The 14,190-nt window shown below is 40.4% G+C and overlaps 2 protein-coding genes across 12 annotated transcripts in view; one reads left to right on the top strand and one right to left on the bottom strand.

The window, feature by feature from the left end:
* The window catches only part of IQGAP2 (IQ motif containing GTPase activating protein 2), a 127,059-nt gene that overhangs the window by 84,049 nt on the left and 28,820 nt on the right, over positions 1 to 14,190 (top strand). For 7 of the 9 annotated variants that reach the window (XM_054811089.1, XM_054811088.1, XM_054811091.1 and 4 more), the window contains 3 exons: positions 786 to 910; positions 2,995 to 3,158; positions 11,574 to 11,664. In XM_054811089.1, coding sequence (XP_054667064.1) covers positions 786 to 910; positions 2,995 to 3,158; positions 11,574 to 11,664 — 380 coding nt within the window. The remainder of the gene's footprint in view (positions 1 to 785; positions 911 to 2,994; positions 3,159 to 11,573; positions 11,665 to 14,190) is intronic. The other 2 variants (XM_054811094.1, XM_054811092.1) reach the window with 1 other exon arrangement.
* Positions 5,275 to 9,559, bottom strand: F2RL2 (coagulation factor II thrombin receptor like 2). Of its 3 annotated transcripts, XM_054811098.1 has the most exons (4): positions 9,341 to 9,553; positions 8,564 to 8,634; positions 7,946 to 8,079; positions 5,275 to 7,635 (listed from the first exon to the last, which is right to left on the bottom strand). In XM_054811098.1, exons 3-4 carry the CDS (start codon positions 7,986 to 7,988, stop codon positions 6,548 to 6,550), a joined length of 1,131 nt encoding a protein of 376 aa, XP_054667073.1. In that variant the 5' UTR covers positions 7,989 to 8,079; positions 8,564 to 8,634; positions 9,341 to 9,553; the 3' UTR covers positions 5,275 to 6,547. The 3 variants fall into 3 exon arrangements, with proteins under 3 accessions (XP_054667073.1, XP_054667074.1, XP_054667072.1); XM_054811099.1 differs by lacking the exon at positions 8,564 to 8,634; XM_054811097.1 differs by lacking the exons at positions 7,946 to 8,079; positions 8,564 to 8,634 and having other exon boundaries at positions 9,341 to 9,559.

The following is a 14,190-nucleotide window of genomic DNA, read 5'->3' as shown; positions in this document are numbered from 1 at the left end:
TCTGGGCAACCTGTTCCAGTGATACATAGCCTCTAGCTCAGGAAGCACTTAAACGCAGGCTGCTGAATGCTGGAATGGCAAATCAGAGTGGGAAATGATTATTTTTGCCTGTATTTTTTCTGGCAACCATTCATTTCTCAGGTTTCTGCTGGAAATAGAAGACAGGTATTTGATTGTGGCAGTTGTATGCTCGATTCAGGAATATGAAAATTATTTAACTTATGTATACATGAGTTTACTACAAAGGTTTCCAGCTCATCTTGATCCATGATCCTTCTAAGAAGAGTAGACACAGGCTACAGAGCCTGTGCTTGGAGGACCCTGAGCTGTGGGGAGAGGAGCATAATTTTTTACTCCCTTCTTCTGTCGATGGCCCACTATCCTCCACGTGGAAGGAGCATGGTGGTAGCAGGAGGTGCTGCTACTTGATGCGAGGGCAGAAATCCTGGTCTTTAACTTAAGGTAGCAAGAAGCTGACCATAGTTTCTCCCAGATTTATCTGTGGTGCCATACAGCAATGTGTATGTTCAGTGTATGTATTACCATCATTCCATGTTGCCAGGAAAAGTGCTCTAAATTAGTGTACAGATCCTGAAATGCATGTGTAGAACCAGGAAGGCAGCTTGCATGTCTGATAATTTCTGGCAAGAGATGAGTTTGTCCAAAATTCATTAATTGAAAAAAAAATACTAGGTACTAAACGATGGATGATAGAGCTGACTAATTCTTTATGGCAGTATATCTTCTATATGAAATACACTTATATATTTTATATCTTCTTATAGTTATGCTGATACACTATTGTCTATTAAGTCAGAGGCTTCATCTCAAGGCCAAGATTATTTAAGCTGGAATGATATCCAGAACTGCATTGACATGGTTAATATGCAAATTCAAGAAGAAAATGAAAGTAAGTAATTTTTCCTCTACAACGCCTGCAGAGATGATAGTCTGGTCCTTGGTACAAAAATTTCTGTGCTGAATGGACTTGTATAGACACTTTTCAAGAGAGACCATTAAATAATTTTCAATGCCCATTAGTCTTTAAATGTCCTTGAAGTATTCCTGGTTATGTTTTGGCTGTCTGAATGATGGAGACATTGTAGGGTGCCTGCCTTCTGCAGTGTTACAAATGCCATGGTTCTGCCCCCTTGGCAGTATCTGTCAGTATTTGCACCGGATGGTCTCACCTTGGGGATTTTGCAGAAATTGTAAGCAAAGAGCATATTGGGCAAGAAATTACAAGCGGTGTCCTATGGAAAAATTTTTAATGGTAAATGATTTCCAAGCCCTTGATTTTCACAAGGGACTTGGTAAGAAGTTATGCAGTGCAATTGTCTGTCCTGCTCTCCTTATGTAAGTTGATTTCCTATCTGACAGTAGCTTTTTATGCTACAAATGGATTTAGAGTTTATTTTTGAAGCTGAATGTAACTGCATTGCCCTAAAAGGGTGGTGTTTTATTAAATGTGATAGCTGGTCATTTGGGCTTCAAAAATGCTAAAGGACCAAGTTTCTACATTAGATATAGAAGTATGATTTTTTTTTTTTTACTAAAATTTGAGGCTCTCAAGTTAGACCTGATTTGCTGGAGCAAGGGAAGGAGAGGTTGGCATTTGGGAAGCAGTCTGGAGTATAATTTGAGAGCCTTTGTAAGGTGCAGGCTGTTTCCAGGGTGTCACTGACGCATGGTGCGTGTGCCCTTCCTGCACTGCCGTCAGTGTCGTGTGCGCTACTGTTTCATTACTGGTAAGAGCAGCTTTATATTACAGAAATACTAAAAATGGATTGTCGCTTCCTAAATCTAGTTGAGTGGTTGCCGTGGACCCTTGCGGCTTGCTCGCAACGCGTGCCATCCGGCAGGGTGGGATGCTGGGCAGCTAATTTGACTGACATAATCAGTCTTTTGTCTGAATCTCTGCGGTCACTAGGATTGAAACAGGCCTTAAAGGTGGTCTTACATTAGGAGAGTCAGTCTTTAGTACTAAAACAGCTCGACTTGTTTTCAGTGACATTGGCCTCTGCCTGGGACATGTTTTTTTGGGGCAGAGAGGGGAGGAAGAAGGGTGGCCTCTGTTTCCATGAGCAAGCCCACATGTCTGCACGGTCCCTCATTTGTGGTAGCACCCTAGAAAAATTGCTCATTCCCAAAGCCTTCTGAGGGCATGGATCCATGACCCCACCAGCTGGGCTGCGGTGGGTCTGGGAGAGACTTGGTGAGAGATGATCTGCTGCTGGCAGGGATGCCATCCCTCACAGGTGGTGGGGAAGCCTGTGGCTGGTGCCCTTCTGCGGTGGCTGTAGGGAGAAAGTACCCTGAGCAGCGCGTTTCAGCACTAGGGCTAGGAAGAAATTGATTTTAACATGTTGAGACCGGTCTGAAGAAAATGAGTTAGAGGTTTTATGGGACCATGTTATCTGCTGACTGAAGTCTTGAGTGCCACTGGTCTAAACAATCAAGTGATTTCTCTTAAGGTCAATATTATCAGATTGGTTATTTAAGATAAAATTTAAAGAAATGAAGTTAAGTTGCTGTGTAATGTTGTAGCTAGGAGGTCAGTATGTATGTGTTTGTCCAAGTCACGGTTTCAAGTTATCTGGTCTGAAATAACTTGAAAATAAGTTTTTTCAGCACTGAGCAAGTATGTAGGTGAACATATTTAGATGTGACACCCAACTTTTCTTTAAAGTTCACGTAGATACTCTTGCCCTGAAAGTAGGGAAGGCTGTTTTCCTTTTTTCGGCAAGGATAAAATTTGATTTTTATGAAGAGGTAGATTCAGATGAATAAATAACTGTGGCAGAAAGGAAAACTGTACAACTTAATACCTTCACAATACTTGTGCTAAAATATTTTTAAATCAGCTGCTGTTGCTGCCTCTGCTTATTGTTACTTGATTTTTCTCTTCTTTATGTTACTGCTTTGTTTGTACCCGATATCAGATAAGTTGCAACTTTCTTTGACTACATTTTTAATAACTTTTCCATTTCATAGGAATCATTGCAATCGGCCACATTAATGAAGCAATTGACCAAGGAAATCCTGAGAAAACTCTAGAAGCTCTACTGTTGCCCACAGCCAAGCTGCAAGATGTGAGACCAGTAAATGCAAGGCATTATCAGGATGTTCTGCACCATGCCAAAGCACAGAAATGCAAGGTTAGAGCTTTGACTTTTGCTGTTTGTCAGAACTGAAATGCCATGTCTTTTCACCTACGCGTGTGTCCCTGTCCTGTTACCCCCAATGTTAGGATTAGCTGTGCCAATGGCCTTGGAAGTAAGCCAATGACGACGAACTGGCACTAAGTAATTTTTCACTACAACCTATTCTTACTGGCAAAAGGGATTAATTCTCCATGTATTTATACTAAGATACATTCTGCATGTGTGTCACTACTGACTTGACACAACCTTGCTTATTTTTAATTCTACTAGGTTGCTGTAGCTATTGTAAAATGTGGGCAGCAGCGGCCCTGATGTAGTTATGAATTTATGCAAGGATCTAGTTACTAGACTGTGTCAGGCAAGTACTTACATTGTGGATGGGAATTGAGGTTTCTGCCAGAAAGGAGCCATAGTCATGCTGAAGGAGTCATGGTGTTCCTTAACAAACCTCTGGGAAGTACTTTGAGGAGTCTGTTGCTTAAATCTGGTGTTTTATAATGGAGCTTTGTACGTATTTCTGTTCTGGCTTTATCTAGCAACAACAAGCTGGTTGGTTGTCTTGCGTGTGCCTTCAGTTTAAACTTCTCTCAGCAGGATATTGCTATCTGCTTCCCCAAAAGCAGCACCCTGGTTAGCATCACAGCTCAGGGAAGCGTAAACAAAGATCAGCCTAACAGCTTTTGCAGGATGTGCTGAACATGAGATTAGCTAAAGCTACTAGCACAGCACTTAAAATGTCCGGTGTTTGGAAAAGACGCTTAAAATTCACATAATGCTTTCCTAAAGTAGTATGGTCAGCCGGAGAAAGTCCCTGAACTTTGGCTTGTAGAAATATCTTCTGGGTATCTTGCCACCTCACGTGTGGTACCTGCTGTGAAACTGTTTCTGCAATCCACTATCAGAGCTTTCAAAAGGCATTTGCACATCTCAATTTCTTGTTTGGGTTCCCAGGTAAGGGCTGGTTTCACCGAGCCCTGGATCCTGAAAAGCCTCCTCCCTTGCCATGTGTGCTGGGGAGGGTTTAGGGCATGCTGACTACTTTACCTGCCCTGGAAGGGCCAGGGTTGGTATTTGCCTGCAGAGAGTGTCCATGCAGGTGGTGGCTGTGCAGTGCTGACCCGGGACATGCCAGACCCACTTTGTGCATGTGAAGTGAGGTGGGATGTCCCCGAGACAGAGACCTACAGCCCACAGGCACCCACGTGCCTGCACACCAGCCCTGCCCTGGCTCACTCCTGCTGCTGTGCTCCCTGGGTCCAAACCTGGTGTGCCTGCTCCTGTCCCTGCGTGAACGTGCTGATAGGAAACAAATGGGCGTCTCCAAGTTTTGGAACAAAAATTGTACAATCTCTTTTGAAATTTTCTCATGCAAAAATTTGTGATGTTCCTAGAGACTCCCACTGGCCTTTTTCTCTTGAGGTATTTTGTTTTTGCAGTCCTTTCATAACTACTTAAAACATCTCCTGTAAACAGGAGCTCCCCAAATAAACACTCAGATGCATTATTCTGACTTACTTTCTGTGCTGGTCAATCACATCATTCTTTAGGTGAAGATATGATTTAGATTGAACTTTCCTTAAAAAAATGAGAATTTAAAAGATAATGCAATATCTAAAGTCTGTCTAATCCCCACTTTTTCTGAGCCCTGTTTATAAAGCAGATCTGCCTTTAATTGCATTCAGCATGTTTTAAGAGTGAGCTGTCATAAAAGGAAATATTTGATTTACAAGGATCAGATAGGTCTGCTTGTGAATTTCCTGTGTTCCCCAGTGTCTGGCAAAACATATGGGTCAAACCTGCTCATTTATTCTAACCAGCCTGTTGTCATGTCCATGTAGCTGTGAAGGCTTTGGGGAAGTAGAATCTGCACCCAAATCTCCCAGTACCTGTTACAGTCTTAATCTCACATCACACCTACTTACTCCTTGCTTGAAACAGAAAATGCAATGCTGGAATTTATTTATTCTTGTAATCTTAAACCACAGCTTCTAACAGTTCTCAAGGCTGTTTCAAACCAAGTGTATTCAGGCCCCAGTGAAGAGAAACCCTGTGTTTAGGGAGTGTGTTATGGATACCTGAAAAGTTAAACAGATGTGCTAAACTCTGAAATGGTTCCTGTGTTATTTTATTTTTTGAGTGATAGGCACACTGGTTTTACAGTTAGGTTCACATTTTTTATTTACAACAGTTTTAAAACATCTGGATTATTTTAAAGTTATCTTTAAAATCTGCTGTTGTGCATATTGAGGGAATGGCATGATTAAACCTAACTTAAATTAGGAGCCAGAAAAAATAGAAGAGGGAGAGTCTTAGTCGGCTGCAAATTCTTTGAAGGCATTTTCCAGTGCAAATGATTTTATTTAAGTAAAGTTTTTTACAGTACTACTATCAAACTGATATAAAACGCTTTTTCTCATCACTGTCTTACACACAACACTTACAGATACAAATGCCAACCACTGATCTCATTTTGTGGGAACTTACACTCAATATATATACGTAGCTTTTGAATTTCTGTAAACGTAAAAGCTGGCCCTTTACTAATGTGGACAATCAATCGTAACGAGCTTCAGTGTTTGTAACACTGTAGGTATTTCCTGTGAGGATGTGGAAATAGAGAATACTGCAAAACAGCTTCCCTGCTTTGCTTACCAAGCAAGAATAATACATGCCTGGATTCACACTGATAAGGGTTAGCTCCCAGCAATCCTCACGGTCTAGAGGAGAGCAGGCGCTGACAGAGCGGAAGAACGAGTCTCCAGTGCAAAGCTGGTTAAGCAGCCTCACAGCAGATGCTACCTTGGAAGTGTTGGACTCCATGTCTATGGCTGTAGATTTACCGCTCCTTGAACCTACGGGGACTCTGGCTCTTTATTTCCAACATCCAGGGCAGTATTTGCTCTTGGCTATGTGACAGGGAGCTTCTGCAAAACTCAACAGCTCCTGGGCACGTACAAAGTGCTTTTACTTGTTCCTATTTCCACTGGGCCAAAAGCTTCCTGCAGTGATTGTGGGCTGAGACCTGATATGAAGTATTTGGAAACCATGAATGGGCCTAAAATTGTTGTTTGGATATTGATTCCTCTTCTGGTATTCAGAGGCTGTGGTGACTGATACTCTGGTTTCTTCTCCGTGGCCGTGAAAGTTGTCATCTCAGAAGGAAATGGAGGGGTGGAGCCACTTCCCTGAATCTAAGTACACCAGATGTTGCAATACACATGATAAAATTAGAGCCGGAGAAGTGTATTTCTGAATATATTTTAATGAGATTGTGGGGGTTTTAACACCTTTTAATTTTTTAATTGTTGCACCTGAGGTTTGTGGTGGCCTAGGTTAACGTTATATAAAACTGTAATTCCAATAATACAAAAATAGAACTAAATTCATTTTTCCCTGGATATTTTAACCATTGTTAGATAAATATTGGATTGACTTCTAATTTTTGACATCAGAAAATAAAGGAAAGGATCAAGACAACTGTTTAAGCTGCTAAGGCATAAAGCAATTAGATAAAAAGAATACAAGCCATCTGTGTTGTAATAGTAATAGCTGATGTGATGGATAATGAGGATAATATTGCTTGGCACAAAGCAAATAGCAAAGATGGTAAGGATCAAAAGACTGACTTTAACGTACCAGAACCATTCATGAGTCTTGAGTGTTTGTATAATTGAGACATAGCAAAAAACAATAATTGCAAGAGGTATTAAAAACCCAAAGATAGCTAAAGAAACATAGTAGTAGAACTGGAAGGAAGATATTGTTTCACAGGCATTGTGCACATCATGGCAGGTATAAATGCCCAGTTGTTTCACATAATAGCTTTGCTGCATAATGCAAAGTGGGAGCATGTACAGAAAGACGATGGTCCACACAGTAGCACAGACCGCGATGGCATAGGCACGTTTCGGCAGGCTTTTGTAGGTGAAGGGGTGAACGATGGCCACGTAGCGGCTGACGCTGATGCACGTAAGCAGCAGAATAGAGCAGTACATGTTGCCGTAAAACACCGCAGTGGTAGTTCGACACATCATTTCCCCAAAAATCCAGTTGTTCCCGTTGATGTGGTACGCTATTTTGAAGGGCAGCATGATGCAGAAGAGCAGGTCTGAAACCGCCAAGTTTGTGTAGAGGATGGCAGTGCACACAGACCGGATCCTGAAGAGCAGCATCCACAAAATGATGGCATTAGACGGTACGCCCAATAAAACAGCACTGAGGTAGACAGCGGGTATTAGCTTGGTGCTCAGAGACCCAGTTAGGTACTCCCGCGTAGTGTTGTTCACTTCTATTAAAGTGGAGTCATTTGACTTTTTTGAAGAGCATTCATGTTCTCTGATATGGATGGTCGTTGTCTCCCCTTCTATAGCGTAAGGGGGGATGTAATCGTAGTCTCTTGCTGAAATTCCACGGAAAGTCTTGATAAGAGACACCGTTTTAATTGTGGAGCCATTCAGTGAAAATTCTGAAGCTTAAGAAAAATTAAAATTGTTAAAAAGAGCAAACTACTGGATTAGCAATATAATTCACCTTTAGGTACAGAGAAAAGCAAACATATCCATGTGAAAAGCAATATATGTTTAAAAGATTTGGTGGCATTCTTTTTTGCTTTGAGTGTTCATATCAAACGTACTCAAGGACAATCTTCACCTTTTTTGTCATCTCACACCCAACCCTGAAAACTTAGCATGAAATTAGCATTAAGGTGCTCTTTCTGCATTTTTGCATGTTTTCAGTAATCTTTGGCAAAAAATATCGGACATTTGTGTAATGTTTATCACCTGTAGAGGGCTTTTCCCAGTAGCAGCAATGTTGGTAATTCATGGTATAAGCAGCAGCCTTGGTCTAGGCTTGATCAGAATTTCCAAAGCAAACAGCAGCACTATCCTTGTCACTTCATGGATAAAACACATGACTGCAAAAGATGCAAAAAGTGCTGTCTTGCCTAACACATACTGAAACTTTCAAATTAGGCAATTGAAATAACGCTTAATTTTTTTGGTCTCACATATCAAATTAATGTTATTCTTCAGCTTCTGTCTAAAGCAAACAAGATCGTTTCAGCTTCTCGTATGTGAGGAAGGGCAGTTAGTCTTGACAACTGAAAACAAATGCTTGGGCTGATATTAGATTAAATTTATTGGTGAGTGAATAAAACTTTTCATGCAGCAGGAAAATTTTTAGCGAGTAAATATCGCAAGCATGTGGGCAAAGCCAATGATGCCACTTTTATTAATGCCTGTTCCTCAGTCTTTAGTAGAGAACTTTGTAGAGACATTGACACTTCCAGATGAAGCACAAAATGTGTTCAGAATACTTTCTAAACCCATATGTTGCAAAATAGATATTGCAGAATGAACAGCTGTGAAGTTAAGTTTGTCATTTAAAAATTTTCTTACCTGTGGTTAATGTAAAGAGACTTCATGTAAAGCTTACAGCATGCATCTTGAAACTGGAATTCAGAAGCAAACTGAAATTTGGATGAAAACCTGTGGGTTTTTCTTTTACCCTTCCATACTGAAATAACATTTTTATCAATGCTCAATGGCAGACTTAGGGTAGAATGTTTTGAAATTATAATTAGAATGCATCTCTTCTAGTAATTTTCTGCATTGTTAATCCAGAAAATTAATTTTAATCAGTCTTTAAAAGACATGTCTGCATGCATGTGCTTATATATATGTAGTGTATATTTACAAAAAAATAGCTTTTAAAAATGAGCTTTGTTTGAAAATAACTTTAATTACAGTGAGAAAAAAGTAGTGGGGTTATTTGATCATTTCCTTTGGTTATTTTTGTCACAATAGTTATCTGACTGTTTCCTTCTAATAGCACCATCTGTGAAGTTGTAATTCTGTTGAATGTTTTAAAGCAGAAAGAACAAGATGCTACAGGTTTAAGATTATCATATCGTTACGGAAATACTACAGTGAGGATGCATCTCCTGTAAGCGCAGAAAGACCCCTTAAATAAAATTCCTTATAGAAAGTGACTGGGGGGGGGTGTTAAGGTGTCACTGAAATGGAAGAATAAAAATCTGCCTTAAGCGAAACTTCCTAGAGTATAGTTTTCTGTGATACATGTACAACTCATTTAAGCTGGTGAAGCGCCAACATTATCAAAAAGCCCCTGTTATTGGCTAAAATATGGAATAGATATAGAAAGGGGGGACTCACCTGTTGTGAAAAGACTGGAGGCAAGAGAGAGCAGCCCAGTGAAAACCAGTATCTTCATTGTAGTACATGAAATCCAGCTAGCCAGACAACGATGCTGTTCTAGTTCATCTCAAGAGGTGTTTTGCTGGGGGATTTTTTCCCCTTTGTAAGGGACTAAAGAAGGATCGATCTGTCCCCCAGAAGCATCCTGTAGGCATGAGGTTTATGGTAAGGAGCTAGTTTGTTCTTTGTCTACCACAGCAAGAGGGTGTGACGTATCCAAATATGCACACATGACTCAGTTTCAGCCTCTGCCCAACACAGAGATAAAATTGCTTTACAGCAGCAATTTAACTCCTAATTTACCATGGGCCTGAACCCGATGCGGGAGATTCTACTGGAATTTGTACATACAGATACTTGGGGCAAAAAGGTGTTTTCTGGCAAAATCAAAGGGCGTGTTTAGTAAAGCCTCAAGGGTCTCATCCACAGACCAAAATGCCACGTTGCTGAACTGTGTACCCTTCTGAAGAAAGAAACCAGCCTTGGAGAAGAGTGTGGTGATCTCAGTTTAGCAAATGTAAAGGTGAAAGCAAGCCACACATACATACAAACGTGCCTTAAGAAAACTGTGCTCTGCTTTGCCTCCTACCCCCCTACCCACAGTTAGCTGTCTGTGCTCCTTCAATCCGGCTGACGGCTCCACTCAGACAGTTCCCACCCCTCCAAAGCCTGCAGCCTCCTTTAAAACCTTTCCCCTGTTTCCATCTGCTGTTTTGTTGATCCCTTCCTTTTTCTCTGCCTGGCTTTGTTTTTTGGGTTTTTTTTGGTGTGTGTTTGTTTTTTTTAATTTGAATGCCAAATAACAACAGCTAGCTTCAGCAGACAAAATTAGCCCCAGTCTTGGTCTTGCTTCCAAGGTAGCGGTGAGGCTCAGCATAAGATGTACTTGGCTCCAGAGCAGTATTTGTGTCTGTTCTTGTATTTAGTATGTAAAAGCTGGACACCAAATAAGGAATTCTTTTCAGTTTCTCAATCCTTTTCTCAAAATTGTCAGCTGTATTTTGGGAATGTAGTATACATTCTCTCAAGTGTTAACTCTAACTTTCTTATTAGAAAAACTTGTCGTCTGTGTCCACTGTCAGGATATTGCATGACACTACTTGATTTTATTTAGATATTCAGCTACCTTGTTTACATATATGATGCAAACTGAAGACTCTGTCTTTAGGGTTTTTTACCCTGTTTTCTCTTTGCAATTTCTGCGGATAACAGATTTATTGACTTTTTGGCCTGGAGTTGGGTGCTAAACCAGGCATGTTCATTGTGAAGCTCATTCTTTGTCTTCACTGTTTAGCTTGAGAGAGTTTCTGGTTTTTTTTCCTGAAATACTTGTGCATATATACTCCTAGATCTTTATCAAATCACTACATTCCAGTTTCTCTCATCATTAGTCTTTTATAGACCTGGCACTCCTATTTCCTCTTTAGAATGAATTTTGTATCCCCACCTACTGGATTAGATTTTAAATGTCACTTTAGCGCCAAAAACCTATTTTCTCAGCTGAAATGTTGGTTTGTCTGTGAACCTGGGCAGCCAGAGCAGGGTTGGATAGTGGGGATGCAGAGCCCACTTTCCCGCACCTTCTATTTTAACTTGGGTTTAATGCCATGCACTGTTAGCCTGTGGGAAGAGTGAGACCTGCTCTGCTGCTTAATTCCTGAAACATTTACCCCCTGAGCTAAGTCATCATTACTAAACCTGAGCTGTCTTTCTATGTCAGTTTTTGCTGTTATTTACTAATGTGTTAGGTACTCAGGTGTACATGTGGAACCTTTTCCAAATAAGGGATTCTGAAAGAAAGCCAACTTCCTGCAGTCTTCTGCTTTGTGCTCTTTATACTACTATAACAGTGCTGGCTCATAGTGTGGTTTTATTTGACACTCAGGTTACTTTGCCTATGCATCATGGAAATGAAAATGTTTCTAGCTCTGCTCAAAATTTTTATTTATCTTTAGCCGGGATGGTGTCTTCTATACATGAAAACTTTCAGAGCTTTGTATTTGAACACGAGTTTATTCAAATCAGTAAATAGAATATGAATGCGTTTTATCGCTGATTTTAAACAGTCAAATTCTTTTTCATGTCCAAGGGCTTCATAAAAGGAGATTCTACATCTGAACTCAATCAGTATGTTCAGACAACTTTTGTTATAATTCAGGCTTTTTCAAGGTTTTTGTCTATTTTTTTCTAGGAATCTCAAGATGAATCAGCACTTCTGTGGCTGGATGAAATACAAAAAGGAATCAGTGATGCCAATAACAATATAAAAGAAGCGGCAATCTGTAAGCATTAACCTGCATCTTCATTGCTTTTTTTAAGTCTAGAAAAACTGAAATAGGTAATTTATTTTTTCCACTTCAGGAAATTGTGGCAGCCCTTTAAATAACATCAAAAGAAATGAATGCATGTTCTTTGTCATACTGAAATTAGGGTGACTTAGATCTCCAGGGATCATGTTGGTTTTATCTAAAGTGGTAATCCTTAAGGCTTGGCTCATAATTTAGTGGATTTGGTTACATAGGTTAAAATCATGACCTGGATTTCTAGTGCCAGTGTATCTTCATATAGCTGGCAAAGCAGAAGGCTATGTGAATGAGAAGGGATACACTGTTCAGGAGCTTAGTTTGCTTGTGTAAGACTAAAATCTTGATGCATGTTATAAGATCAAATTCCTATGTGTTTACAATGTTGCTTATTCCTATTTCATTATAATTCCTTTTATTAAGTGCTAACAAACAAAAGACAAAAATGAGGAACATGCTAACTTTAAAAGTAGCGTAAAAAGAGCACTTGGACTTTTTGGAGAAGTGCATGCTCTTCCAATCGTGCAAAGAGGAGGAAATTTGTAGGAAAAATGCTGAGGTTTATCCTGTCAGAGCATTGTGTACTAGATGCACTCAGTACGTCCTATCAAAGTTTGGATTGAATTTAATAATTTTAGAAAAATATTCATAACAAATAACAAACTTTGGCAAATAACGTAGAAGCAAGAGTAGCTGGGTGTGTGGGGCACGCCGGAGAGCATGGTGGCATCCCTGCCCGTGCCTGTGGCCAGCGCGGACCAGCCGAGGCTGTTAGCTTGTCATCGGGTATTGGTTCACCTTCTGCTTGACTTGGCTTTGGGTGAGTCAGTGTCGCCTTCTTTTGCACCCTAAGAGCTTGTGAATACAACTGCTGAAGTCGGTGCATTCCTGCAGCGCTGCGTTGAGCCGTCGTTAGCGCGGTGCGGCAGCCTGTTTACTTACAGGCAGGCTATGTCAGTAGTTAGTGCTGGGGAAGTTGGAGTGGGAGAAAACACACACAGCTAGCTATTACAAAATCTTCTATGCCTGCTACAGAAACATTGCATTTAAGGTTACTGTTACTTCAGAATTTATTTAATTAATACAGTCTTAAGGTAACCAATCGGATACAGTGAAGACACCTGAAGTATTTTCAGAGGTCATGAATCTGCAGTGAAAAGCACCTGGCTTGAGTTTTCTGAGACCGGGTCAGACGCAGACACATTGTCTGAACCGAGCCCTTGTACTCAGGCGTGCTGATACCTTCTTCTGTGGACAAAACCAGCTTCCCATCAATGCCACCCAGAGGCACGAGGAAACATCTGAGCACACAGAAGGGAAGGAAATGCATAGCTTATAAACAGATATAAATTAAAGCTAAAGAGTGACTTGAAAACAGCCTTGCTTGTGTCTGCTGATCTAAAAGCATTAGGAATACATCTCATAAATGGCCTGCAGAAATTGGCACAGCACTAGCCATATACCAATACCATACAATGCTGGTGATGATAGGCCACTGGTCCATCCATCAGCTAGTTGTTGTAGTAAAATCTTTTAATATAATTTGTTTGTAGCAAATGCACAGCTTTTCACAATCAAGTATGATCAACAGAACTGTTTTAACAAGTTACTTGTGGAAATAACTACTATCTCCTGTACTCTGCCCTCTGGGTTCAGAGGAAGCAATGTCAGCACAGCACATTCTTTAGAAGAGCTCTAAGGCTTTGCAGTTAAAAACTGAGTTTTAAAAATTTCCCCACAGCACAGAACCTGATACTTCCTATAACAAACACATCCTGTCTCAGGAAGTTAGCATGTTGTGTTCACGTAGACTAAACTTAAAGTTCAGCTTGATCACAATTTGGAAATAAACTTCTATTTTGATCCCTCTGAGATGCTATTTTTGAAAGGCAAACAACTCCCCCACATCCCACTCCAAAAATTTTGCAAAGCATCAAACATTTATTTTTCAGTCAGAACAAAGTGTATTTTTGAGACTGCTGCAGGAATGGCAATAAAATAAGAGAGGGCACTGACAGCTGTACTGAAACAGTCTTGATCCCTTCCAAACTAATTTTTATGCCTTATATAAATGTTAAATACTACAGTATAAAAATTTTAAAAGGCTTTTACAGACTGTCTTCCCTCTCAGTCAAGGACTCTGTATCTTCATTTGGGAAAACAGCAAATGCTGGTGCACTTCCTAATTCTAAGTGGTGTTTGCTGTGCAGTTTGCATCACTTTGCTTCACTAGTTGAATCGTTTCAACCATTGTACTCCCTACCTAAGTGGAGGACGGAATGAGATTGGCCAAATATTGGCTGCATAGCCTTCAGGAATAGACACCAATACTGACCTTAGTCTTACACAGGAAGAGTCCATCTGTCAAAGCAGCATCTGTCATGAGTCCATGTTACAGGACAAAGCTGATCTTTGGCCCTGTTGAGAGTTCAGGCTTATCACACCAGACAGCTTCATCTTTGTATATCACAGCTGTTTGAAGGGAGGATGGTCGTGGAAGTGTGT

This window comes from Grus americana, chromosome Z (genome assembly GCF_028858705.1).
Source record: "Grus americana isolate bGruAme1 chromosome Z, bGruAme1.mat, whole genome shotgun sequence".
In the NCBI taxonomy this organism is placed as follows: domain Eukaryota; kingdom Metazoa; phylum Chordata; class Aves; order Gruiformes; family Gruidae; genus Grus; species Grus americana.
The sequence above is the reverse complement of the archived record's forward strand: the minus strand, read 5'-3'. Positions and strand labels throughout refer to the sequence as shown.

Coding starts and splice junctions, on each gene's coding strand:
- F2RL2 (XM_054811097.1), bottom strand. CDS start 9,398: ATGAAGATACTGGTTTTCACTGGGCTGCTCTCTCTTGCCTCCAGTCTT. Junction 7,636..9,340: donor CTCCAGTCTTTTCACAACAG/GTGAGTCCCCCC, acceptor ATTTTTCTTAAG/CTTCAGAATTTTCACTGAAT.